Here is a 24,584-nt window from a genome sequence, read left to right on the forward strand (position 1 = left end):
AAAAAGAGGACCACTCCATTTATATACAAAGGACAACTCACCCATCTGGTGGTTGATTACAGGACGTCACAATCAAAATATTCGATTAGCTTAACGACCAAATAATGACTGTACCCACGGCCCAGAAACAGCTACGGTATTTTCTGGTCACGTGTATGTGTCGTCGCTTGTTGTCAGGCAAATTAACGCTTTCATTTTTTTTTCCGTATTGCTTTAGGGATTGTTTTAAAAAGAAATAATTTAACCCGTCAATGATTTTGTAGCTTTATTTGATAAAAAAAAAAAAAAAAATGCAGCACACTCCTCCTCCGGCTGTGGTAACTATAACAGACATGGCATGTAATATAATTAAATAACTAGACCTACGATAATATTTAAAACATACTGCTAGTTAAAAACACATTTCTTTGCAATTAATAATAATGTCATTTATTCATTTTAAATGAAAAAAAGTCTAAATCTTACATGTTGTCACTTTAATATTAGTTTGTTCCAATACTGGTAAAAAAAAAAAAAAAATGGACAAATGTTCATCATTGTGATCCAAAGTAGATGCTGATGATCGCAAATGATCCAAAATTCAACATTTGAATAAGTATTTAAGGTATTTTCCTGGAGAACTACATAAATCTGAGATTTACAGTTAAGTGGGTGAAATTGAGAAGATCTGTAGTTTTAAACAAGGTCTCAAAACTATGATTCCATTATTAAAATAATTATATATTAATTTGATAGGAGTTGACATTGATAGGAGAGGACATTGACATTCTTCTTAAAAGGGCTATCGGGTCCACTTAACGCATTTTCACATAGCATCTATTTCCATGATTTCCAATGAGGAATAAATGTTTTCAAAATCCAAACACAAGGTCTGAGTTATGTGGTGTGGTAGACATTCACAACAAAACACATTACATACGTGTTAATTTAATATAAGGCAACAAACAAATCGCATCATAAAAAAACAGCTAACACAGAAATGCAGTTATCAAAAAGTATCCTGTGGCTAGTGTTTTACTTTGCCCTTCAGCCCACACATCATGAAACATGAGTTGCTAAATATATAGTACTTAAAGTGCTTTCTATCATTATGTGTTCAGTCATCACCAAAGCAGGATGTGTAGCTAAAGATGTGACAGTTTTATTTTTCCTGAAACCAAGAGGCACTGAAAAGCCTTTTCAATTCTACAAAAGGGCCTACACACTCTGCTTTACAAAGCAATCAAAATTAACCCATATTGATCTAGGAATCTATTGATCCACAATTGTCCCTTACTTTGTCAATTCCATAGTAAAAAAAAAAAAAAATCACAAAACGAAATTTCAGCAGTTGGCTTCAAGGTCAGCATGGTTCTGCTTCTGTGGAGTGGTGGGTTCTTGCTTCTGTAAAAAGAACAAAAATATTATACTCCATCTAGCAAGCAATCATCCATGGCACAATGAGCTTTTCTAGGTTAACGAGAAGCGGCAGCATGCGGATGACAACATGAATGTTAAACAGCATAAAGGGTGAAGGGATGAAAGGGACAAAAGCTTTGAGACCATATAGTAATACACACATGCCGGGAATATATAATAATCGGTTATTAGTCACCCTATCATATTGTTTGATGGACAGCCTCTCGCGCAAAATTAGCTGAGATGAGCTCCGGTTTATTTGACATCAGGTACTATGGCAATTAGACGGATGCATAGAGACACCTAGTGGTGAATTAATGCCAGAAATGTCAGTCATTAGGTTATTTTTGCTTTCCAGGCTGAGAACAAAAAGGGTGAGTTAAAATGCCTAAAGAAAATGAAAGGGCGTCCAAAAATAAAATAAATAAAAAACTGGCATGACACAAAAGAAGCGCTGTTGGGAGACGTAAGGAGTGCACACCTGGCAACAAAGGTTCCTGTGATGATTCCAACACCTGATGAAGACAGAGTTCGGTCACAATGTCATTTCCTATCAGCAAACGCACACTTAATATTTCACAGTTTCTCACACTCAGTGTCTCTCGTACTCTCTCGTAATTGTCTCAAATCGCTCAAGTGGGAATTAGGCCGGGTACACACACACAAGCTTATAAATTCACATGCATCGTTTCCACATTCCAAATGATAATACAAATGTTGCTTTTCCCTCATTTTTGCAAATATTCCATACAAATGGAAATCAGCACCATCATAAACTGTTAGGGAATAATTTGAATGCTTTTAAATAAACTTCCTAATGATAACTTGTTTTTTAAGCAAAAATGCACTGTTCTCAAATATGATCCACAGCAGTGTTTCAAGACATTTTGAAGGTTGGCAAGTAATTCAATTAAAAACATCTGAACAGGTCAAATGACATTAAAACTCTTATTTGGTAGCAGCTTCGAAAATCTTGTTTCCATTGAACTAGCCCGATTTTGGCAGAAAAAAAATACTGATTATAATCGTTGATTATTTAAAAAAATGTCATAAATAAAATAACTTTTGTTTCCCCTCAATGCATTTCAATAAGCGGCAATTATATACAGTTTTACTGGTAACAGGCAAGCCTGGTACCCATTCAACAATAATTTGTTTAAAAAAAAAAAAAACATCCCTTTTCAGTTCACAGAATTCACAATTATTGTAGTATAAGGGCATTAATCCTTATATTAATTTGTGTCAAAAGTAGTTAAATGGGTGTGAAATTTTCCACATGCATGCCTATTTACTATGTATTTTGTTATTTTTAAACAAACTGTCTTTAGGTTGGGTGTAAACTGTAGTAGTATTCTTGTCAATTCTTTGCAACACTTCCTAGCATTGCTCACCTAATTATCTCTTGTAAAAATTTTGATTTGCTTCGTTTTGAATTTCATCAAGAAAATTCAAGATACATATTTAAAAATGCAACGTTATGGTATAGATTTATGAGTAATAAACAATGACAACACTGTTGCTTGTATACAACTGCTGTAAATGGTAAGAACACATAAATGTAGAAAATGTAAACAAATGTAAGCAAATATCGGCCATTTGGCTGGTTATTTTAAGGCCCATTATTGGCCAATTAATCGTTACATTGAACTAACAAGTTGCTAGACAGCTTCTGCTTGAATTTTTTTCCAGGAATTATTTTTGTTTTATCATTTTAAAATTGTTCCCTAAGAGTTGATGTAATCTGCTAGTAAAACAGTGTGACTACAGAAACGGAAAACATTCACATATTATCAACACTGAACAATTAAGACATCTGCACCATCTCCCAACTCACCTCGTAGGTGGTCCCGGTCCAGAACTGCTTGAATTGTCCCCTGCAGGCCGCCACAGTCGCAGAAGTTATCAGAGTGAAGGGCACAAGGTAGAGCAGAGCTGGCTGGCCCATCCCTGACAGCAGCATCACCGCAAACGTTGTTATCATTCCCAGCAGATAGGCTACAAATAACGACGAGGAAGATTAGGTCGACACCACTCAGTGAGCTGAGCTACTGAATTGTTACACAACAGCGTGAAGGGTGAATATCATAAATGCTTGAAACACACAGCACATATTACCTATACAGCAGCAGCAGAAGTAGACCTTCTTTGCGCTGTTGATCCAAACATCAAATCTGCTGCAGTACGCCACCAAAAGACCTGATAGATCACAAAAAGTCACAACGGCAATTTCCTATCTTAACGTCATTAGATAACACATCTAATTATATGAGCAGGGATGGAAGTGGGCACACTCACCGGGGACGATGATATCGCCATAACCCAGAATGGAGAATTGCATCCCACACAAGTTCTGGGCCCAGGCTGAGAAGCGTGGAACACGCATCACGACAGGAAGCTAGAAATAGATCATATCAGTGGACTGAACTACTATTTAATGTACGGAAGAAGTTAATCTACACTTTAAAATGTCTTCCTCAACAATCTTAAAAGGGATACCAAACTTGACCTTTTCAGCAGTAAAAATTGGCTCCACTTATTAATACTTTTAAGAACATATTTTGTCACACGCAGTCAACTGAAAACGACATCACCTGTGCTGGAGATTCAGGTAATAAACGACCAATCCCTGCTCATCTTATGAATGTCACTTGACCGACAGGTGAGCTGAGATTGGTCATTATCCCAGACTTGAGCATAGGTAATGTCAATTTCAGTCTACGGAAAGTAGAAAAATGTGTTTTTAAAACAATATTAACTCATTCAACTAACGACAGTGAATGAGTTAAATGTTCTACAAAGTGGCAAATGAAGTCAGTTATTTACTGAGAGTAATGCATTTGACATGTAGAATGATAAACTCATACATATCCAGTAAAAATTGATCTTAGACATCTATTGCCATCAATAGCGAATGAGTTATTTGAATATGAAATTGCAATTTATCAAATGAATGACAGACTATGGGATTTAAACTGGCGCATCCTCAATTTGGTGCAAGCGCAAGTCCAGTTTCCGTGTTTGCTGCAGTGTTGCACATTGGTTGCCAGCCCGACTTGCAGACAATTTGGTCACTGAGAGTAGAGGGCGCATGTCAGAAAAAACGGGCACAAGTCTAGTACAAGTCAGGTTCAGCGTGTTTGTGACAATCCTCCTGAATTATTTTATGGTACAATAATGTATACATATATTAAACAAAAATAATTCGTATAAATCATTTAAATAAACTCAAGACTGGCACAACAACAATGGGGTGGGGTTGGATGGTTGTGGTTGCAACGCATGCACCCGTCACATGCACGTCATGATCCCCAATGGGATACGGCTGTGCAAATGCACGCCATTGTGTCATGCACAGACCAGACCAGTCTACTTCTAAACTTACGCACGTAAAACTCGCCGTGCACTCCCCACGCCCTGATTCCTCATGCAAATTAGGCAAAGTTGGCGGTTACTCGGCAGATTCCCTCCCACCATGGCGCACAGCAGCACAAAGCCAAATTCTATGAGCTAAATCTAGCAAATTACCAAAGGAGAGAAAAAATCTAGATTGCCAGACCTGCACCTAAACCCAAAATGTTAACTTTTACTGCTAAAACATGTCAAAATAAGTTTAGCTTTAGAGAAATTACACATACTGTATTCACATACTTTGGAGTGGCTGACCACGCAAGTGTGAAAACAGCCAAAAATGTGCCAATTCATTTGTTGTTATTTACAAGAAAGGCATTTGGGTTGAGGCATGAGATCAGAGCAGGGTCACTACTTGAAAAAAAAATTGCACACGTCAAGGCATAGACACGAATAGCGGCATGATTTGAGAACGCCAGTCTTACTGTCTCCATGGGAGTCTGGGGCTCGGCCGGCACCTCCACAATGTTACCTTGTGTCTGTGACAGAGCCCCACCAAAACCCAGCGCACAGTTAAGTCATGAACGGGGAGTGCAGATGTTAATCAAGCAACACACTGACACCAAGGTTGAAGCTTGTGAGCTCAAGCCCTTCTTGCTGACTTCTTTTGCTCAGAGTGCAGTTTTACCCCAAAGCTAAGCTGCCCACTCTAAAAGTACACATGATGGCTACACCTCACAACTACTGTACTGTATGGAATATGTGTTTTCAATTTGGAGGTCGAGAAATGCCCACACATGTTCTACTTTATAAGTCCTGTGAGGTACCAGCAACCAATGTTGAAGAATTAGTATAGCAGAAGAAAAAACAAATGAGGGGGGCAAAGTAATGCTTTACCTTCTCTCCTGCGCCTGGGCCTAAAGCCACCTGCACCATAATGCTAACGCCATCCTGTGGAAATATGCCAAGCAGACATGTTAGAATTATGTTTGCTTATCAAATTTGCATATTGGGCATGGACACATGATACCTTGGTTAAGAAAGGTGTGATGAAAACAAAGAAGACATCATAAACAAGTAGAAGCGTCAGGAGAATCACGCAGATCTGTCAGCAGAAGCCCAAAAATAAATAAATAAAAAAATTGCAAAAATAATGGTGATGCAGCACCGATAAATCGGCTAGTGTTATTCTGATGTATTTATATATATATATATATATATATATATATATATATATATATATATATATATATATATATATGTGTGTGTGTGTGTGTGTGTGTGTGTGTTGTGTGTGTGTGTCATTATTTTTGCATCAAAAAATAGCAGTGGAGCACTACCTTGAAATTAGACAACGAGACAGTCCTTAAAAAATTGAGACAGAATGCAACGCCAAGAAGGTCCTGCAAGATCCAGATCCACCTACAAAAAACACAAACTGGCTTTATTTAAATATTATTAGAATTTTGTAATTGTGATCTTTGATGGCACTCATGTGCAAAATCAAAAAATTACTAAGCAAACAAAAAAGTTGATAAAAAAACAAATATTACAAAAGATGAAACAAGTGTAAATTAGGACTCGCATACAAAAAAAGGAAACATACAAAATTAATGGCAAACAAAAACACAGCAAAAAAGAAAAAAAGAAACACAACCAAAAATGCACTAAATAAAATGATCTGCAAACAAAAAAACAATTACACAAGAGAAGCAGACACAAAAGTGAATTTTCTTGTGTGTTTTTGTTTGGGTTTTGTCTTTTGTAATGTGTTTGTGTTTGCCATTTTTTTTTATATTTCCCTTTTTCTTTACAATTTGATTTGAAGTGTGTTTCATCTTTTGGATTGTGTTTTTGTTTAAGATGAACTTTTTTTGTCTACTTAATTATTTGTTTTTGTAATTGGCACTTCAGGGCCACCGTAGTTAACGGTAGAATCACACTTAATCGCTCCTCTCTTGGTCGTAAGCTAGTACCTGACATCGTTTCTGTAGACACCCCAGACCACTGAGACGCTTATGCACACGGAGGCCAAAATGAGGGATCGCACTGAAAAGTTGGTGTTGCGAATAGTGAAGCTGAAAAAGGAAACAAAGACTCAACAAAATGAACATTTCTTAACCGTTTCATTTTGCCCTCTCTGTGGTATACAATGTAAAACTTTTAAGATACCTCCCATAAGGACAGCCCAATTTGTCTAGCACCGCTTCAATGCAATTGAAGAGCGCAGTGGCAGCCGCAATGCAGAAGATGGCGATGATGACGTAAACTGAGGGAAAAGACACGTTTGGCAGAATAGTTCCACTTTTTGATTGGATATTTTCCCCTTCACATCCCACTTACCTAGAATATTGTAGAAGTAATACATGAGGACGAGCATGCCGCACATGAGGGCGACGAAGATGAGCACTTTGAGAGGAGAGTAGAGTGGAAGGTCTCCGCTGTCTGATTTGTTGTCTCCACTTGTTCCTCCTGCACCTGAATTCAAACGTTCTCTGCCACAAACACATTGGTGTTATTACAATCTACTTTTTCCCCCCCCCCTCATTCTGAACATATTGTAAAGTGCTATTTATTAGGGATAGTACGAGTCGATTTTTTTCTTTTGCTTTGTTGGTGAAGAAGTGAAACGGACAGAGTCAGTACACAGAAGTATACGCTGCTTGTTAATGCTCTGCATGTCAGTAAAAAAACGCCGCCAACGCTTCAAAATAAACCTTACCATACCAATATTATATTAGGGCTGCACGATTATAGCCAAAATAAAAATCACGATTAGTTTGGTCAATATTGATGGTTCATCGATTTATTGGCCTTTTTTATTTAATGCAACACAGCTAAATTACTTGTTGAGCAAATTATTTACTTTTAAGCAAATTTTAATCAATTAGAAGTCTTAAATGTCTTTTTCGGTCATTTCAAACCAAATTTATTCCAATTTCTTGCCAATCAGATTTTTCAAAATTGGTCTAAATTGACAGGTAGTAATGTATATATTAGGAATCAGATGAGAAACTCAATGCCATTTCACAATGATAAATGATATATTAGGGCGAGAAAAGCAGTGGCTTTTGTCATGCAAACATGTGTGAAACATTGCCCCCTAGTGGTAGGATGACAAAGTGCTTGATTGGACTTATAATCAAAAAAAGTGATTGACTTTTTAAATGTTAATATTGCCGAATGTCAGCTAAATTAATCGTGGCAGCCAATGTTGTGATCACGATTAAAATTCGATTTATAGGGCTGTCCTACTTAGTAGTGCTTAGTATTCTGAAGTAGTTCCCTGTAGTCATGGCAAACAGTTGCTCCTGAGTCCTGGCGCCAGAATTGCAAAAAAATGCATTCAAAGGCAAATTGGATGGTAAAAACAACTTCATTTTGCTGACATTGTATTGTATTGGGGCCTGTTACCAGCGTTATTGCCAGTTATGGCATAAATTAAACAATAATTAACAGCCCTCGAGAGATTTGCGAGAGTTGTTGAATTGCTTTACAAAAACAGTTTAACATACATTAAATGACCACACACTTCGATGCTGACAGCCTGATACAGTTGCCGTTCCTATTGATCACTTTTTAACATACCAGACTGACCAAAACATGCTTTTTCAGCTGGCAAAATGGATCCTGTGGTTCTGATCTCACTTCATCTCATTGACCAATACATGGTGATAATGGGAGGAAAACACAGCGACTAGCATGAGCCGTATGCATTTTATTGAATTATTCAATAAGAGGAAAGATCTCAACTAAAGCTAAAAAAAAAAAAAAAAAAAAAGCTTTTATTAAAAGTAACTCCCCGGTTAATGTTTACATTTGCATTTATTTTATTGTATTTGTGGTATGCTCAATGGAGGGAAAACATTATGGAAAACTTAATTTTAAAAAAAAGATATACTTCATTTACATTACAAGTGTTGAAAAAAATCTCATCTCATTCTTGTGGACTCACTTTCGTGAACCATATCTCAAGTCATGTGTCTTGTCCCAATATACACATGTGGGGGAAACAGAACTTATTGGAAAAAAAAAAAAAAAAGGCGATTAACTCAGGGGTCCCCGGCTACAGATTTGTGGAATGGTGCTATTTATTACTGGGCAGCTTATCCTGTGTTAAACTGACCTCTCGCAGGCTCCGCTCCAGTAGCCGCCTAAGGCAACGGTAAAGATGGAGATCAACAGCATCACCCCTATACTCGGGTCAATCTTCGAGATCGGCGGTGAATAAAGCTTTGCCTGCATCCCACTGCTGAAAACCTGATTGAAATATGACATCATGGAGCAAGCGTGGACTTTATGGCTAAATCAGAATAGGAGCCAAAAACATAGGGACTGACCTGTTGTGCTTCTATAAAGTCCCTGTACTTCATGAGAGCCAGAGGAATTTGAACCTTGGAATACTCTGAGTCATTGGCAGATGGAGGAACCTGAAAAAGAGTTCATCAGAAGACATTGACAACAACTGCTTGGCCTTGTGTTAACTTCCTGTTAACGCATGACATATTAACTAAATATGCTGACGCTGTGAATTTCTCTGATTTACCACTTCCATGTCCAAGATTTACTTCAACAACCTACTTGATTTGTTTGCTGAAATATATACAGAGAATGTTTCACGGCAAAATGTCCCAAAAGTGGCACAGTTTCAAGCTTATCTCGAGTCAGCTCACAAGTCCAGCAAACCTGGAGGTAAGCAAATGTTGGATTCGCCTATCATTGTATTTTTATTATTTGTATTGTAACCTCTTTCCTTGTTTGTTTAAAAAGTCACATTTTTGTTGCTTCGTGCACAGATAAAGCCTAGCACAATATTTATGTATTTCTTTGGCATTCGCTTGTGGAATTTTAGAGCCAAGGGACAATGCTGAAGGGACTGGGCGTGTAGTACTTTGCTGCTTTTTATGGTGACGGATTATGGGCAATTAGGAACAGTCATAAAAAGCTTATGGATTTCTACCATGGGAATTTGTCCTACAAATGCATCGTATTATTATTATTTTTAATCGGTTAGCATACAAAATGTTGCTATAAGCATATTGTTAATGATTAAGTACAAATCAATTACTGCAACACTTAAGTGCATAAAGTAATTGAAAACTTAAGTACATCATTGCCTAAAGTAATTGATTACTTGAGTCGTGTAATTAGTTACTTTAGTCACTTAAGTGCTGATGTACTCGATTACATTAATGCTTCATTCATTTTGTACCAGTAAATAATATATATAAAAAAAGCTTAAAAATATATCTGTCTGTAGGATTTAATAAGCTATATTGTTCAAGTTCATTTACGTTGGTACCAATTTTAAAGACAACTCTATGTGTAACAGCAGAATGATGACCAGGTCTAATTTCATGCAGGTGTTAGTTCTGGAAATGGAATTTTACACAGAGAGTATTGCCTAATGAGAATAAGTGCTGCAGAAAATGGATGCCACTGTGATATGTTTAGATAAATGGCACATGGACTCTAGCTATCTTAAACAAACATAATATCATACCAGAGTTTTGGAGCTTGCAATGAGCAACGTCGTAGCACCGAGAGCCTGAGCAATCAGAGCTTTTTGACTGAAAGTACAGTCTCCCCTCATCACCACCAACGCTTTGCCCTTCACCACTTCAGGACTGACTCCTGAGGGATCACACAGCATCGTGGATGTCATGTTCACCAATGGATACTGCATCTGGACGAGAGAGGTAAAAATGTAACATCATGATTACCCTAAAGAAATATGTGAGACAATATAAGCATAACACTCTAAAGAGAGGGATTCTATAAACAGCTAGTTTTCGGGCCACACTGCATTTTACTGATAGGTGTTTAAATATTTTGCAGCATTAATGGACCTAATTAAAATATAATGAAAAAGATCCTTCCATGTTCTGTTCTCCTCGTCCTCTTTGAGCTCATGGCTAAACTGGAGCCTACCCCAGCCTGGCTTTGAGCAAAAGGGGTGGTACAGTTTAGATATTGTTTTCTTCTCCTCTATCATTGAGATTTGTTTCAAATATAATGCTTATTCTTTAGAAAAAAAACAACCTTCCATTTATTAGTGAGTGAGCATAACTTTTTTTGAAAAAATGAGAGGCTTACAGCAGTATCAAGGCTTTTCGGCAGGGGCGTCCATGAGCGATTGTAAATGATGCAGAATTCCTGTTCTGTGCTTCCGTTTGAAATGTGAAGGATAGCTTCCTGGCAGTTTACCTGTGGGAGGATACAAATTGAGTCTCCATTTTCACACAAGCATCATATACAAAGTAGCCGGGTGGCCGCACACTATTGAACGCCCAGTTTGTCTTTATTGTGGTACTTGTTAAACCAAATCTTTTTTTTTTTTCAGTTGTACTTGGCGTAAAAAGCTTGAGATCCACTGATTTTCATCATTAGTAGGATCGAGATCTCCATGCAATCTTATATAGACTGAGAAAGTTTGCCCGCAAGTTGTACAGTCTGCCTTATTTATACATGCATTTAAGTGTGATAATTTCACAACAACAAAATAAAAACTGAAAGAAATAATAAAATCAAAAATAATCTTTGAAGTACTTAAACATTTAAACACTCTGCATTTATTGTGTTTCTTAGTTTTTACCCGCAACCGTTCCTAGAATATTTGCTGAGCTTGAAAACAAGTTTGACACGCATGCTTTATAAAATGCAACAATGTTTGTTTCCATTTGCCAGTCATGCCTCGATTAGAGCAGGAGTTCGCTTTCCCCCCCCCACAAAATACCACCTTAGTTCTGTTTTCTGTTTAGAAGCACTTGGCATTTGGGTTCGAGCGGAAAAAAAACTTGTTAGTGGTCGATTTCTTACCCTGTTTGGCGATAAAGCAAGTCTAATCAAATTTATTTATACAACATTTATCACAACGGACATAAAATAATGGATAGTTTGTGTTGAACTTGAGTCATCATAACGCGAGTTCTTTTGTTACATATGAAATCATGCCCTAAATCACTGCTACTTTAGGCAGTAAATATACGGAATCGGCCTCACTTTGTTCCCACTCCCGTACCTACCTGTGACGTCAGAACGAAAATCGACCAAATAACATATATGGCAGCTTTATCCATGTCGTCGTCTGGACCACTCACAACAACTTAGAACTAAAAACCTTCGCTGGACATTTGTGAGCACCGTATTTTCGTGTAAACGTCGCCTGCGCCTAGCTGTCTTGCGCTACCAGGCAACTTCCGCTATCGGTCACGTGACTCGCCAAACCAATGATTTAACTGCTGATACGCCAAAAGCGTTCACAAATAAATTTAGATTCCATTATGAGTGACTGTGACCGACGTCATAAGACTGCTGTATTTCGATGACAAGTGTTCGCCAGTGAGTTGTTTGTACGTAACAAATGAATGTGTTTTTTTCCCTGATTTTCAATGTAAATTTAATATATTCAAGTCTGAAAATGTGTTTTAATTGGCGGAAACGGGCTTCGATGTTAATCTCTTGTATGATATAGCATATACGCATCATTTTACGATTTTTCTCGCACACACACACAGACTCATGACGCAGTTTCACAACGTCAAAAAATATTGTGTTGAGGTATACGAGATGAACGTGCAGTGTGCAAAGGTACCAACTCACCTGCGACCCTGATGAGGACAAACAAATTAAAGCTGGATAAATTTGTATTGTATATTGGGATGAAAAGTGCAATGTGCAAAGGTGCCAACTCACCTGAGACCCTGATGAGGACAAGCAAATTAAAGATAGATAATTTGTATGGATTGATTGATTGATATTGTATAAAACTGTTATATATTATTCATTTTATTTTAAAAACATGTTACTTAAAACGTTGCTTGAAGAATCAGAGTGTTTGATGAATATAGTGTTGACCCATTTCCAGTGTTAAAAACTTTTTAAGTCAATTGAGCAAGTGTCCCAGAATGGCTTGCGCTTGACTTTAGAGAATCCATAGTATAATCCCATTGATTGCTAAGATCAGTAATTCATTATGGACTGGTGTAGCTGACAGAGCTTTTCAAACAGAGTCGGAAAAGAGATCTCTGGACCAATCACACACTTCGTTCTGAAATAAGGATCCATCAGCTGCTATTTCATTGATTGTCTGACCGAAGTGTGTGTTAATACCACATTCTGTTGCATCACGATGCACTAGATGTGATGACATTTTTTCCTGAAAACAACCATTTTCCATCTTGAGTTCATCAGGGACAGAAGGGACAACTACGAGGTTGTCCTCTGATTGACATAAAGGTGCATCACATTCACTGGCAGGCTTCCTGTTTAGAATCCCCCCCTGGATAGCAAGACGGTGCTTCCTGGATCGTCTTTTTGCAAAGTTTTTATGTTTTGTGGATGACAAAAGACGTGAGGAGGGGCGTATTCTAACAATGGGAGTGGACTGAGATGATGGGAGGAAGTCAAGACACCGTGGATAATCCCAGTGGGTTGCCAGGTCCCGAGAAGGTGTTTTTTGAGTATTGCTAGGTCTTTCAACACAATTTTGATGCATTGGCAGCTGCACAATTTCCTTGTGAGGCTCAGCTGCGCTTAAGGAAAACAGGTCCAGAGAACCATTGTAGACTTCTGCACTGTTTTCATTCAAAACATTCATGTTAGTGATGTCCTCTAAATACCGTGACTTGTTTCTTGCTGTGTTTGTGTTATTGGTACAGGAATAACCTAATTCATTAGGCAAGTTGTTGTCGCTTGTTGTGTAGAAATATTGATTCTCCTCGTTCAAAAACGCTGTCAGACTTTCAGAAAAAGGCAGGTCGTCCCACACTAACGAACACGACACAAGTGATTCGTCCGGTTGCCTGGAAACCTCACACTTTGTGACCAGAGGATAATTTACACAAGACACCATGGAAGGCGCCATAATGTTCAAAACGGAGGCGTTGATATTTCTGACTGGCGAGCACAGAGAAAATGGCGGTGTGTCAAACAAACTGCCCAGTCTTTGCTCTTTGGCAGTTGACTGGTTGTCATCGTGTGCGCAGCCTTTTACTTCCTCCTCCTGCTCTGCGGATGAAGAAATAAGTCCCAGCGATTGTTGCCACGGGGGCGTGGGAGTAAGGCTGTCGTCGTGGTGCTGTGACCTGCAAAGGAGAACGAATGTGACTGGGAGTGATGTTATGGTTACATTTGCATCAAGGTTGGTTTCACTGCATGCAAATTATTGTGGAGTAGAGAGGAAATGTTGTTGGATCCTGAGAGCTTACAAGGCTGTCAACTGCATTAGAGCATATACTGTAATAAAGTCTCAGAGGACTCCTGACTATGCAAGTGTGTGTAATGTTCTGGGCAGAGAGCGATAGACCAAGGGTGGGCAAAGCGTACTTTATTCCAGCCCACCGAGCATTTGCATTGCAAAGAATACTGTAATATTTTTTTGCTTTATTTTGCTTTTTTTTCCAATTTGGTTGATCAAAATTATTAAATAGTTTTTTTTTAATTCTTTAAATAAATTCATATAATTAAATAAAGGATATTTTATTTCAAGAACACTATAAAAAAAAGTTTAGTCACAGTTTTGAATTATTTTTTTTAAAATGCCAAGCTTTCTCTCTCTCACTTTCCAAAAAGCATACATGCTGGGTTCATTGAAGACTCAAAATTGAGAACAAGCGCTACAAAAAAAGAAGTGAATGACACATTACCTTTGCAGGGAGTGAGGAAAAAGACGCGAGAGAGTAATGTTATTGAAGCTGCTAGCAGCAAAATCTTGAGGCATTTGTAATTGTGATGTTGCTGGGATCCGACAGGATTCATTGGGATCAACAGATTGTTTTTCTGTTTTCAGGAGGAGGAGTTGATAGTAACTAAGCACAGAGTGGCCTTCCATGCCTGCAGCTTTAGGGAAAATCAGCTGAGTGGCAATACACTGGGCCATGTCTTTGCTACCAGAAGTATTCGGATTGTGATCTTCAGACCATGGACAACATCTTGAATCTGTCACCTGAAGAGCACATGGAAGCGTGACAGGGTCAGAAGCTGCTATTACATTATCAGCATTGTTTTAATACACAGCTTACACCTCACCTTTATTCCAAAAACAAGATGTCTGCCAACAAAACAGTTTTCGACAGCTCTTGCTAGCAAATTGCATTTGCCTGAAGCTACATGTGGTCCATCTGAGTTCTCCAGTACCCTATTTAATCACAAATTAATAGACTAACCAATTCACTCATGACTAGGATACCAAAATGATAGTTTAAACATTGCCTGTACAGATTAAAAATGTTAAAGCCTGAAAGATGTGCTCTCACCTTTGAAATTGAGTTGCAGAGATGCCAAAGAATGGGTTCAGGCAGCTGCCAAATACCGTGACTCCAAATATACTCGTCTCCCTGGTCACCATCAGCGAAAGACGATATCTGTACTCCAGATGACACCTCACACAGCTGTAGGCACATCTGGAGCATCTGGATCTGTTGAAATCCCATAACATGTGAATGGAGATACAATATGGAAGATCCATTATATATATTCATTAGCTGTAGACCACAGGTGTCGAACCCAAGGACAGAGGGACAGATGCAACACTCAATTATGCAGTCCATGAAATTTTGCCATGGGATTAGAACATTTAAAGCAACTCTTCGGATAGGGCTACAGTAATAACACATCACATACCCCCCCCCCCTTTTTTTTTAACAAACTATATTTCAAACTACAGCGACTTTCTCGTTCCCTGTGATTTGCACTTTCGTACAAATAATATTTAAGAGGTTGATATTTCATTTTAAATGTCAGTATTCGTGTTATCTAAGTCGTATGCTATGGCTAATTTCTCAGAAATTTGAAAAAAAAAAATGTGATTTTCCAGTTAGAGGGATGGATTCCTTAAAAGCAAACACGATTAGCGTTTGTTGATACTCTCACCTTGTCGCGTCTTGTGGCTCCACATCCATTTTGCTAAAGCAGTTTCTACAGCATGGATAAAACACGCAGGTATCTTGTAAGGACAGCACGGTACATTCCACCAGAGATCGTCGAAAAGACATTCTATCCGCCAGCGGGTAACATTTACCCCAGAGTGAACCAGCGATCCTAAGAAAGCAGCTAACATGTTAACGTCGTATGACCAACTCCCTAAACATTTCGCTTTTTCGCAAGTTCATCATTGCCACCGTTTATCAAGCCGAGATCCCCCCAAAATAAGCGACAGTTTCAAACCATCCCGGTAGAAAACAACACACGGTCTTCGAACATTTCAACCAATCGTTTTCGTGTAAATGGTAAGTTTTCTTCTTTGTGTTCAACGCTCGTGCGGATCCCGAAGATGGATACTCTTTCGCCCCCTAACGGATCCTATCGGTGACGCAGCGATCCACCGTTGAACGAAAATAGTTCTGATGAATCGTAATACGTGTTGACCTCATTCTGTTCTATTAAATATTACGGAAACATTCATACAATATTTAATTGTAATCAAGCATTTTGAGCACACTCTACCCACTCTCTGCAAGCACTTCCTTTCAATTGTTAAAATGTGATTTCATGACCAATGTTCATAGACCAAAAGGATTTATGGCAGGATTATTTTTGCATAATAAAACATTAATAGCATAATTTTCTTCTGCCTATTTGGGAATCTTTCAAAAAGCAATTTCGTCCATCCCTTTTATGACCACAGAATTGAGCATGAGTCATTACTCTAGCCCTATTTGGATACTAATGGCTTGATCATTATCTCATTTCGTTCACAGGCGGAAACTGTTCAGCCAACACAGTGCAGACCATACTGCCCCGCATAATGATTTTTTTTTCCAAAACATGTCCTCTTTACATTTGTATAGCTTGTGCTTCAGGCTCCACTCTCTCGTCAGATGTCCCTATCTCTTACGCCGCTGTTCACGTTTTGCCTCTTAATCCTTCAATTCCGCTTTGTAGTCTCACTAATGCAACACGAAGCCAAAGGCGAGGCGATGTGATGTCACATCACCAATTATCTAATGGTCTATCCACCAGATCAGTCAAAGATGCTATCATATGGTTGTTGATGTGGCTACTTCATGTGGATTCGTAGTAAAACAAGTGGCAAAAAAAACAAGTGCTCAGGGACAGAGTCATTATTAGGCAAATAGACAATATACAATAACCGTATTAGCACCTGATTTATACAGTTCTCTTTGATTAAAATTAATTATTGTTTTTGCCTTAATTTACAGACTTGAACACAAAAAAAATTTGCAATTCATCATGATCATATTGACTACTCAGTCTCACTTCCCATGCAAAAGGCTGCTTCATTTCATGGTATGAATTTGCAGGCCTGATTGTATTGATAGGAAAATGAGGCCTCGTAAACCAATATTATACATTATTCTACTAGATGGTGCACTTGGTTTAAAAGTATAGTTGTGTTTACTGTAAAGATATTTAATTTTCCACCACATCCTTAATCCAAGATTGCCATCTAGAGGAGCAAAAAATATCAAAAGTGGGTCATGAGGCTTCATTTTCAAATGACTATCTGATTGCAACCTGTTAGCGCGGCTATGAGGAAAAACAAACCAAGTTGACGTTTTTCATGGTGACTGTTTGCCTAACATGTTTGTTAATGCTTTATAAGTGCATAAAATAATTGCTAAAAATCATATGGGGAGGTTTAAGTTACACTAAGACGACAACCTAATAGGCTTTTCAAAATTTTAATTTTGGTTTGATTTACATTTTTTGTGGTGCTAAACATGATAGGCATGACAATAAATAGTGGAGTATACAAGCAAAATACCATTTGCAAAGACTTCTATTTATAGACTAATTAAATAATTTCACATTGCTGTACTGTATATCCTTTCCAATGAGATTGTTTAAATGTTGCATGAAAAATGTATGTGTCACTGCCTGAATTTGGCCCCTAAGGGAACAATTAAAAGGATGATTGTGTTAATGCCTTGCAGAGCTGTTTGGCTCAGTGAGAAAATGGAATCAACAGTATTCCAGACTAATGGCTAATGCGATGTACTGTGTATGACGACTGTGTGTGAGTCAGTGAGTAAATGAGCAAAAGTAGGATGAAAATGTGATATGAGTCATCGCGCCCCAACTATAGAAGAACATGAAGTGCCTTTATTTGCAACGGCGCTGCAATGCTGTTAGCTAATTTAGCTATTCCCCGAAAATCCATCTTTTCCATTGGATAGTCTCTAGGTGTGGCCACTTTGGAGTGCCTCAGTGTTGGCATGAGTACATGCACGTCACACAGAGAAAGGTGGAAGAGCGAGGAATGTTGGAGGAAAAACACGAGGGTACGGAGAACATGGAAATTCTAAAAAATATATCATACACCAACATCTTAAAACTGTGATGTGGCTAATCGCTCCGTCCCCATTCGACCTCGCAACAACAATAAAAGTGTATCTATTTAATTGCAAGACAAAATAACCTTTCCATTTGTAGAAGCACATCAGATCTGTTCTTTTCTGACCTTTGCTGAAGCACAATAGATTTTACAAACCCCTGGCTATCATGACAAAACAAGGAGAATAGCTTAAACTATATCAAATTTGGCAATTTGACACATCTTCTATTCAAAATGAGGCGTGCTGCCAAGATAATACATGTTTTGGGTCAGCGTGTTCCTTGGCCATCTACTGTGGATGCTACCAGGGGAATTAATCCAGATAGACACACCTGATAATAACTATCATATGTGCAAGATTACAGAAGGATGTCCAAAGAGTTTTTTTTTTTCACTGTGGCAGAAGTTAGGAGACACCGCAAACATATAACTAGTAACTAGAAGTGTCAATACAATAGATTAATTGTGATCAATTAATTAAAGTTATACATTAAAGCATTAAGGTTTTGTTTGCGTCACTCATTCTGAATCTCTAATTTTCTGCCCTATGAATGCTGTTTCGATCTGTTCTTATGCATTTGTTTTTTTGTGCATGAGATGTTCTTTTTTTTTGTAAAAATGAGTTTTCTTACCACAGAAGCAGCTCCTACCACATAAATGCAAAGTACCCCGCTGCGACTGCAGCCACAGCCAACAATAGCAATAAAGACACAAATGTAGCAAGCCATAACAAAGCTTTTTCCAAACTAAACTCAAGAACACACCATACCTGAGCAAGTCTGCAACTGACAGAATGGATGATGCTTCATGTTAATGTTAATTTCTAAATATTTGGCGACTGACAAAAGAAAACAGCACCAGTTCTCCTGTTGTTTGAATCTAAAGGTCACAGCCGGCATTTGGGATTAGACTCAAATGCAGCAGAAGGTAAATGGTTACGATTGCATCTGTTAAAGTCTATTAAACACAATAAATGACTGAAGCTACGTTTTTGATTTTGTTTGCCACAATAATACAGTGGATTTAAATCTTAAAAGACATCTAGTTGAGAGGTTTTCGCAGGCGTTTTTAAGATTAAAATAAGATTATTTAGATCCATTAATTACAGATTTTAATATCTTCTTTATTTTTTCAAATTTAATATAATCCATACTATAACAGAAAAAAATGGACTGAATGGTTACTTTGCGTTAATCAAATATAATTACCTTATCTTATAAGGAGAACAATTCTAAAATTCCTTAAAAAAGAATGTAAACCCTTTGGATTTACCTGCAATCCTTCATAAACTTGACACAGAATGTTATTGGATCTTCAAGTCACCACAACATACAGGTTTCTTAAACCAATACCAGAAGAACAATGACATATGTGACAAATATGTGATTCCCCAAGGCTAATGACCCTTCACTCGGAATAAACTAACTTTAAAGTACATTCAGTATGAGAAGATCGGAGGTGTGGGTGAAACTGCCCTTTCCTATATTGTACTATTCTCATGAAGGAAGCAAAAATACATTCATTTGCCGAAGGCGACAAAACTCAATGTCATATGTGATGCTAAACATAACACTGTGTGACAAAAGTGCTAAAGAAAGAATACATTCATGTTCTAAACTTTAATTTAAATTGTAAACTACATCATTCTTTTTCACAATTTGCCAATCAAAGAGTTGCAGTTTCTGGTAAATGCAACACGTCAGACTGCAAATGGCGGCAAATGTTTCCCATTGTACAGTGGCCAACAGGGGGCTGCGACCAGAACGCTACAAACACAGGGATGAACCTAAAATAATAATAAAAACAAAATAAAATTGCAAAGAAAAAAGGTAAACACATTTAAAAAAAAATATTATAAAAATGAAAAATAATTTACTAGCTATTCATCAATGCATTATTCATTTACAGTATTGCACAATATCTATTTGAGCATGACTAGAGGTGAGGCCACACCTTTGCTCTTCCCTCATTGGCACACAGGCTGCATACATATGGAGGGCACAGCGTGTCTGCATGCATGCACTGAAAGAGGAGCTCTTCATGCTGCAACATTTACAAAAGCCTTTTTTTCCTCTCTCTCTCTCCTGGAGGGTTTTAATGCTATTCTTATCAAACATGCACAGAAGCTCATTTACACACAGCGAGTAAGTACAAATTCCGTTGAAGTTTAAGAATATATTTTGGATGGAAATTTAATCATAATTTTGATTAGTGCATGCAAATTACTTCATTTTAAGTTTGTTGTGAATTTAGTACAACAAAAACTGGATGGTATGTGTGCTTCAAGTACATTTGAATGTGTGAGTAATTGTGGAATGCAGCATCAACTCAGATGCTCACCTACAATATATTTTTACTATGATTTAAAGATTCATTATTAAGAGTACTTATAGGCAAGTACACCATAAATCACATTGTTAAATAATATCTTTGTGTGAGTGCAATACTTCATGATTTTAGTCCTGAATTAATTTTATGCAATAATTTGTCGTATATGTCTAGCCCTACTTAAAAAGATGATTTCTGGGCTGTACATCAAATCAGGTGTGAATCAAACATATGCCAACAGAGTTCAATAAATGAAATATGAATGAATATGGACTTTAAATGACAGAAATGATAGCGGTAGTTCAGTACACTAATGCTTAGCAAATCAGGTTCATGTCGGAAGTTCCACAAACTTCTAGAGTATTTTGACTAATCTTTCAAGAGTTACAACTGTAACAATATAAGCACTTTATACACCAAAAGAGTAGACTCTAGTCTTTCACCAGAGAACAAGTTTGTTTCTAGAGTTTTCCCATTTTTTTTAGTAATTAGCAGGAGAACACTGGTTTGTTTCCCCAAAATACAAGTTTCTGACAAAGACCGGAGAAAACTAGCTTTTCTGTGAAAATATATTTTGCTCAAATTATATAACAAAAACATAACAGAAGAAGAGAAATTTGGTGACTACATGATAATTGCAGTAAAGTAATTCTTTGCTATAAATATTGTGGTTATGTTTTTGCAGGTAAAAAACTGAGTTGAGTTAAATAATTTCCAAAGGCAATCCGGAGTTCTCATGCCAGAGTAGAGGAAATTATTGATGCATATGACTTGAGATGTTAGTATTTCTAGTGTAAAAGGATTTGCATGTATGACGTGTGTGACTCACCCAGCAATTCTTCTTCCGGTTGAGTAGAATGTGTCCTTCTCAAGAAGATGGGCGCTAGTATGCATCAAGGATCTGCCGAGCTCCAGCCCGCTAACGCCAGCTGCAATGTATCATCACCGTGTCTGGAGCTGCCCACCTTCAGCACCGCCGCCAAGGTCCGGGTAATTGTCACCTTCATCTTGTGCGGCTTGTCGGCCTTCTGCAACCTCGCCGTGCTGCGCGCGGCCTACGCCGACAGCAAGCGCAAATCCCATGTGCGGGTTCTGATCGTCAACCTGACGCTGGCCGACCTCCTGGTGACGTTCGTGGTGATGCCCGTGGATGCGGCGTGGAATATCACGGTGCAATGGCTGGCGGGCGATTTTGCCTGCAGGCTCCTGATGTTCCTCAAGCTCCTGGCCATGTACTCAGGCGCCTTTGTCACCGTGGTGATCAGCCTGGACCGGCAGTCGGCCATTCTCGATCCACTGGCCATCAACGAGGCCCGGAAGAGGAACAGGTTCATGCTAGTGGTGGCTTGGACCATGAGTGTCTTGCTGTCCATCCCTCAGGTTAGCTCACCTAAAATCAAATTAGATGGGCCCTCAGTAAAAACACACACCATATATAATATCACAGGTGACAATTATAAAAGCTTTATTTATGGCAAATGAAAATACTTGACTTTACTTTGAAACTACTAGAACTAAAAAAAAACCTCATGTTTTTATACACCGTATGAGCATGGTTGGCCTATGTTGTTCCATAGTTATCTTTTGACAGCCAGGGAATTATAGAAAGCATGGGACATGATCTTCATCATGTTTAAAATGTTTTTTATGGAGCCACAACATCATAGTTTAATCATGAAGTACACAATAAGGGGTCTTTATGCTTTAGATTGCTTTCGGCATAAAACATTTAAAAAATAGGCAGACTTAACATGGTGTTCATTCAATCAGAAGCCATACAATCCTATAAATTATGCACTTACTGTGAGTATAAATATATACATAAATGCAGAAATCATACATATAAACATGAAGTATATTTATTATATAAAATAGATTTAAACTGTGTGTTTTCTTTTTAAAGTGAGAAATGTAATATAGCTTTAGAAAAATTAAGTTAAAAAGTAACCATTGTTGTGAAGAACGTATAACTTCCAATTACGAACCCTATGCGATATGGGATCAAGATAAGAATGCTCTCAATTAGCAGCACATCTTTGAATTTTTAAGGTATGAATGCAATGTCAGATTAAAGACTAACATTGAAAGCTCTATTTCAAAATTCCAAGAGTGGCTTCCTAAGATGAAGATGCATTAAACTGTAAATCCTCCTACTCAGATGTTCCTATTCCACAATGTGACCATCAAGTATCCCGAGGATTTTACGCAATGCACCACACGAGGCAGTTTTGGGAGCCATTGGCATGAGACGGCCTACAACTTGTTCACCTTCTTCTGCTTGTTCTTGCTGCCGCTGGCTATTATGATCACATGCTACACCAGAATCTTTTTTGAGATCTCCAAACGCCTAAAAAAGGACAATGGTGAGCTTTGCACACTTTCAACAGTGTAAATTAAGCATATTTAGGTTACCTTCTTTGACCTTTTCCTCTTCTGCTGAAAGTTTCCTCCACTGAGGTTCATTTGCGCTGCTCCAAGAACAACATCCCCAGAGCTCGCATGAGGACACTAAAGATGAGCGTCGTGATTGTGTTGTCCTTCATCATCTGCTGGACACCCTACTACCTGCTGGGCCTGTGGTACTGGTTCTTTCCTGATGACCTGGAAGGGAAGGTCTCCCACTCGCTCACCCATCTCCTCTTCATCTTTGGCCTTGTCAACGCCTGCCTAGACCCACTCATCTATGGCCTCTTCACTATTCGCTTCCGGAAGGGTCTCCTCCGTCGATTCCATCGCAGTCCCCGAGCCGCCGCGGACATCGACGCCAACACGGTTATAACTGGATCTTTTGCCGGTGCCGCCAATTCAGCGCTGCTGAAACGGGAGGCGAGTCCTGGTAACCAGGAGACTTCCCCAATGTGCGGCGATAATGACAGCGGGATGACAGGAGGCCGTTTTTTGACGACAAGCAAAAATGCACAGAGACCTGTACATAGAGATCTGGAGAGCATCATATGAAGAGATACAAACGGGACATGGTTCGACACAAAAGTTCACATATACAGTACACAATATGGACAATTTTAACATACAAAGTCAAAAACTACTGTATAAAGGCACACTTGGTTGAATTTAGTGTGAAAGAAGCCCATCCTTAGGAGTAAACTATTGTCAAAGTGTCATTTTCACTTTTAGCAATAGTTAGAGCTACTTCCAAGGCTCAATATGAGCATCAATACAAAGCTATTTCAAATTCAAACTATAAACAAATAGAAAAGTGGAAAAGCATAAAAAGATACATATCAGGGAGCACAAAATAACAACAAACATATTCAAAATGTATTTACAAAAAAAAATCTAAACTTGAAAATACTATTTGTCATTATTGAAAAAAAGCTTGACACTTAATAAAGTGCAATTCTTGATTCCTTAATAGGATCTTAAACTTATTTATCCAGTTAACATGGCAACACAGTTGCTCTACTGTATTTTATAAACATAGCATTTTGATTGATAATACATTTGTAGAATATGAATTTATGGGGAAAATCCATCCATTTTTTTAGATGGCCATTTTGCCAGTGGCTGTCAACAGAAAATGACATTACAGTTGCTCAGGGTTCAACTAATGACCATGATCATGGTTCACCCGTTTTCTGAGTTTGGTCATGTAATGTTCACAAGCTTAGCCATGTTTGGATGTTAGCTGAGCCCAGAGTACAAGTGGCAAAATGTGTTTTTAAAGGCATTAATTGTACTGTACATGGAAATTACTTAGTTATTGGCTGGCAACCAGTTCAGGGTGTCCCCTGCTGACTCCCCAAAGCCCGCTGGGATAGGCACCAGCAAGCCTGCGACCCTTGTGAGAAAAAGGGGATACAGATAATGGATGGATCAACATTGTACAGCTGAAATATTTAGTTTAGTATCCATTAAATAATAATAAAAAAAGTATGTTTTGTATATCAAAGTATTCAAAAGATCAACATCATTGCAGAAATGAATAGACTTCAGCCTGTTGCTCACATAAGGGACATAAAAAGGATCTACAGTATTTGCCTGCCAAAATCTAATTTGTGTTATTGTTGAGTAAAAATGGTAATTGTTTACGATCCCTCAGGGATTTGAATCAAGGCCACTCATGAGAAACTGCTCTGCAGTATTATACAGTGCACAATCCTCCACATGTCAACTCGCCTCATACTCAAGGCACAGCTCTAATGGCTCCTCAAGGGTAATACTGCCTTTTATCAGTGCTGAGTCAATGGCCAAA

General features: G+C 38.1%; 3 protein-coding genes across 9 annotated transcripts; 1 reads left to right on the forward strand and 2 right to left on the reverse strand.

Moving 5' to 3' along the window:
- Positions 1 to 911: 911 nt before the first annotated feature.
- sppl2a (signal peptide peptidase like 2A) lies at positions 912 to 11,966 on the reverse strand. Of its 2 annotated transcripts, XM_088413251.1 has the most exons (17): positions 11,772 to 11,966; positions 10,843 to 10,953; positions 10,250 to 10,432; positions 9,087 to 9,176; positions 8,873 to 9,006; positions 7,090 to 7,241; positions 6,919 to 7,015; positions 6,723 to 6,824; positions 6,087 to 6,168; positions 5,777 to 5,851; positions 5,644 to 5,697; positions 5,232 to 5,285; positions 3,694 to 3,793; positions 3,514 to 3,594; positions 3,233 to 3,393; positions 1,880 to 1,913; positions 912 to 1,383 (listed from the first exon to the last, which is right to left on the reverse strand). In XM_088413251.1, the coding sequence occupies exons 1-17, from the start codon at positions 11,823 to 11,825 to the stop codon at positions 1,343 to 1,345; spliced, it is 1,605 nt and encodes a 534-aa protein (XP_088269377.1). In that variant the 5' UTR covers positions 11,826 to 11,966; the 3' UTR covers positions 912 to 1,342. The 2 variants fall into 2 exon arrangements, with proteins under 2 accessions (XP_088269377.1, XP_088269378.1); XM_088413252.1 differs by lacking the exon at positions 5,232 to 5,285.
- Positions 11,775 to 23,476, forward strand: LOC148424505 (putative gonadotropin-releasing hormone II receptor). Of its 5 annotated transcripts, none has more exons than XM_088413255.1 (6): positions 11,775 to 12,098; positions 13,734 to 13,888; positions 14,537 to 14,719; positions 21,228 to 21,751; positions 22,530 to 22,734; positions 22,815 to 23,476. In XM_088413255.1, the coding sequence occupies exons 4-6, from the start codon at positions 21,248 to 21,250 to the stop codon at positions 23,327 to 23,329; spliced, it is 1,224 nt and encodes a 407-aa protein (XP_088269381.1). In that variant the 5' UTR covers positions 11,775 to 12,098; positions 13,734 to 13,888; positions 14,537 to 14,719; positions 21,228 to 21,247; the 3' UTR covers positions 23,330 to 23,476. The 5 variants fall into 5 exon arrangements, with proteins under 5 accessions (XP_088269381.1, XP_088269380.1, XP_088269383.1 ...); XM_088413257.1 differs by having other exon boundaries at positions 12,058 to 12,087; XM_088413254.1 differs by lacking the exon at positions 13,734 to 13,888.
- Positions 12,109 to 24,559, reverse strand: ddias (DNA damage-induced apoptosis suppressor). 2 transcript variants are annotated; one of them, XM_088413245.1, is made up of 7 exons: positions 22,784 to 24,559; positions 22,640 to 22,718; positions 21,201 to 21,761; positions 15,003 to 15,164; positions 14,776 to 14,884; positions 14,394 to 14,692; positions 12,109 to 13,832 (listed from the first exon to the last, which is right to left on the reverse strand). In XM_088413245.1, the coding sequence occupies exons 3-7, from the start codon at positions 21,263 to 21,265 to the stop codon at positions 12,749 to 12,751; spliced, it is 1,719 nt and encodes a 572-aa protein (XP_088269371.1). In that variant the 5' UTR covers positions 21,266 to 21,761; positions 22,640 to 22,718; positions 22,784 to 24,559; the 3' UTR covers positions 12,109 to 12,748. The 2 variants fall into 2 exon arrangements, with proteins under 2 accessions (XP_088269371.1, XP_088269370.1); XM_088413244.1 differs by lacking the exons at positions 21,201 to 21,761; positions 22,640 to 22,718; positions 22,784 to 24,559 and adding an exon at positions 15,619 to 15,951.
- Positions 24,560 to 24,584: the final 25 nt, after the last annotated feature.

This window comes from Hippichthys cyanospilos, chromosome 4 (assembly GCF_059441005.1).
Source record: "Hippichthys cyanospilos isolate Australia breed blue-spotted pipefish chromosome 4, RoL_Hcya_1.0, whole genome shotgun sequence".
In the NCBI taxonomy this organism is placed as follows: Eukaryota; Metazoa; Chordata; class Actinopteri; order Syngnathiformes; family Syngnathidae; genus Hippichthys; species Hippichthys cyanospilos.

Excerpts from the sequence above, each read along its gene's own strand:
- LOC148424505 (XM_088413255.1), top strand. The coding sequence starts at position 21,248 with ATGGGCGCTAGTATGCATCAAGGATCTGCCGAGCTCCAGCCCGCTAAC. Across the intron at positions 21,752-22,529 it reads TCTTGCTGTCCATCCCTCAG|ATGTTCCTATTCCACAATGT; the intron begins GTTAGCTCACCT and ends CCTCCTACTCAG. Across the intron at positions 22,735-22,814 it reads ACGCCTAAAAAAGGACAATG|TTTCCTCCACTGAGGTTCAT; the intron begins GTGAGCTTTGCA and ends TTCTGCTGAAAG.
- ddias (XM_088413244.1), bottom strand. The coding sequence starts at position 15,740 with ATGTCTTTTCGACGATCTCTGGTGGAATGTACCGTGCTGTCCTTACAA. Across the intron at positions 15,165-15,618 it reads GAGCCACAAGACGCGACAAG|ATCCAGATGCTCCAGATGTG; the intron begins GTGAGAGTATCA and ends GGATTTCAACAG. Across the intron at positions 14,693-14,775 it reads ATCTTGTTTTTGGAATAAAG|GTGACAGATTCAAGATGTTG; the intron begins GTGAGGTGTAAG and ends TGTGCTCTTCAG.
- sppl2a (XM_088413251.1), bottom strand. The coding sequence starts at position 11,825 with ATGGATAAAGCTGCCATATATGTTATTTGGTCGATTTTCGTTCTGACG. Across the intron at positions 5,698-5,776 it reads TCACACCTTTCTTAACCAAG|GATGGCGTTAGCATTATGGT; the intron begins GTATCATGTGTC and ends ATATTTCCACAG. Across the intron at positions 3,394-3,513 it reads CTTCTGCTGCTGCTGTATAG|CCTATCTGCTGGGAATGATA; the intron begins GTAATATGTGCT and ends CGTTATTTGTAG.